Here is a 2,536-nt window from a genome sequence, read left to right as displayed (position 1 = left end):
AGATGCTAACTATGCAGTAGCCTAATAAAACTGTGCAGCAGCACATCCTAGCACAAACAGTGCTAATACACTGCTGTGAAGTACTATTAGACTATTGTGCATTAGTGCCACTCAAAAGGGATTCACCAGCACTACTGTACAGTAACTCCAGTTACTGTGCATTTATTTAGTACTTGATTATATAAATACTAAATACAGTAACCACTGCACATTAATGAACATGTAAATGTGCCCTCGGAGTAGAAAATATGTTTGGTTCCTGCAAGAGGAAGCAACTTGCTGGGCTGCTTGCTAGTGACCCTGTGGCTAAGCTGAGCAGTGCTGATGAGCATTAAAGAGAGTCCCACCAAAATCTCTCCTTTGTGTAAGGCAGTTATCAAGAAGCAAATCCTTGATAAGGGAATAAAGAATAGTGTAGAAAGGGGGGATCCCCCTAAGAGACCCAAAACAAACAACTCTCATTATCAATATAAAACATTTGTATCTCCATTGTTATAAAAACAAAAATGTCATAGGACCTGTTCTTACCGCAGGCAGCATCCTAAAAATGTCTTTTGTGATATGGATAACCTTTTTATGGTCCACTTCATAACTCAAGTTACTTCCCAGTGGGGTATTGTTTTGAGAAGCAATGAAGTTGTGAGCAGCGTCACAGCAGGAAGTGAGTTCTGACCTGCAAAAGACCAGCGTAGCTAATGAATCAGAAAGAGGTGGCACAGAACTAGAAAATAAAGTCCATTTCTCATTAATTTAGTCATCAGTAAAGCTGCATGAACCTTTTAGAATGAAGTCTTCCTTGGCTTGCTTTGTAATGGGCCCAAACAGCTGTTTGTCAAAAAGTTGGCAAGATTTGTGATAAGCTCAGGAACCTTTTCTGTTTTTCTATGCCCAGCTCTTCCTCAGGAAAAGGTCAATAATTACCCTTTTTGTTATCAGTTATTAATATTATGAAGAACTGAAAGACCCCAACTGTGACCCTATTCTAGCTGGCTCTGTGAAAAAGCTATGTGTCTATACCTGCCCTGAAGAATGAATATTCAGATTTCAGCAAAGGTATAATAGGCAGGTATAGCAAACTGAAGGGGTACGGGGGAAGGACAAGGAGGGACCAGTGACAGACCCAAGCCCTGGAGCAGCTGCCTTCCCAGCTGAGCACCCTGCCAGCACTGGTGAGGCCAGTCTCTATGGAAAGCCAGCACCCTGTTGTCAAGGCACTGCCACTCCTGGGGTCTCCATGGAAACTGGCTTCAGCAACGCAGGCAGGGGCTGCTGGGAAATGGAGTCTGCCATGGGCCAGACTTTGCCTGCCCCTGCTTTAGATGGTTTTGAGTCAACTGATTAATAACTCACTGTAGCAACTGTTCAGAAAACTACTGCTGTGCCCAACTTTCACAGACATTAGATAAATTATAGGAAAAACAACTTAGAAATCAAGAAGATAGGTGTCTCCTGTGTGATGGAAGTAGGAATAGCCTGATATGCTTCTAACACAGGACCATCAGATGGGCAAGACAGTCTGCTTAGGTGCCACTTACATGGCCTCTAGGAAGACGGATTCTTTGCCATCCATCTCACGTTACTTTCTAATGGCTATATATCTAAATGCTACATACTATTGTTTTGAGAAGCTGTGACATTGTGAACAGCAGCACTAGGACTGGAATCTGCTGCTGGTCTAGCTACTCTGTGCCTCAGTCTGTGGCCTGATCCATCCCACAATGCACTGGGGAGCTGTTCATCTCTACCATCAGAAAGTATGGACTAACACTTTCACTGCTGAAGTGATTTATGGCCAGCTTTGATATCCATGAACTGACAGACCTCTCCTATATCAGCTCAGACCCACCAGAGCTAATTAAGTATTAATCGTGTAGCGAGGAAAGAGCTATACAGTGCTAACAATGCTGCTTGGAAATTATAAAAATACAATGCAGCAGAGAATAGAGACTTGTTCATTTCATCACACAGGAATATAATTTGGAAGTACACTTTTTTTTTTTAATTCTACGCCGTAAGTAAAGAATAGCTGTTGCATTACATACACATATAATGAATAGGGTAAGAATTCCAAGCCACTGGAAAATGTTAATTAAACAACACAGACAAACTGTGCCCTAAATTAAATTGATTTTAACAGAATAGGGTGGAGGCAAGGGAGGGTGCCAGTTGTCCAGCCAACACTATCAGTGAGGTAAACCAAGCCATTACTCCACTAAAAATACATTCTTTTTTCCTGTTATAGTGAGGGTAGATTGTACCAGCTGAACAACACACAGAAGATGGAGATAAAAGATGCAGATGCACTGTTCTCTCCCTGCTTGCAGAGGGTAGGACATGTGGCTAAGTTTAAATTACAGTGAAACGGATTTCGATTAAATGTCAGAAAAAAACTTCTAACTGTAAAACACTAGGACAATGATTTCATAGATTTCATAGACATCAGGGCTGGAAGGGACCTCGGGAGATCATCGAGTCTAGCCCCCTGCCCAAAGGGCAGGAAGTCAGCCTGAAACGGTCTTGCAGGAGTTTGTGACCA

The 2,536-nt window shown here is 42.2% G+C and overlaps 1 protein-coding gene across 3 annotated transcripts in view; it reads right to left on the bottom strand.

The window, feature by feature from the left end:
* Nucleotides 1-2,536, bottom strand: part of ST8SIA6 (ST8 alpha-N-acetyl-neuraminide alpha-2,8-sialyltransferase 6) — an 81,667-nt gene that overhangs the window by 29,109 nt on the left and 50,022 nt on the right. For all 3 annotated transcript variants that reach the window (XR_002100556.1, XM_019532498.1, XM_019532501.1), the window contains exon 5: nucleotides 529-673. Coding sequence is in view for 2 of the 3 variants with exons in the window: in XM_019532498.1 (XP_019388043.1) it covers nucleotides 529-673 (145 nt within the window). In the remaining variant the exon portion in view is untranslated. The remainder of the gene's footprint in view (nucleotides 1-528; nucleotides 674-2,536) is intronic.

This window comes from Crocodylus porosus, unplaced genomic scaffold (genome assembly GCF_001723895.1).
Source record: "Crocodylus porosus isolate Cpor-Errol unplaced genomic scaffold, CroPor_comp1, whole genome shotgun sequence".
NCBI lineage: Eukaryota > Metazoa > Chordata > Crocodylia > Crocodylidae > Crocodylus > Crocodylus porosus.
Note: the sequence above shows the minus strand (reverse complement) of the source record. Positions and strands in the feature narration are given on the sequence as shown.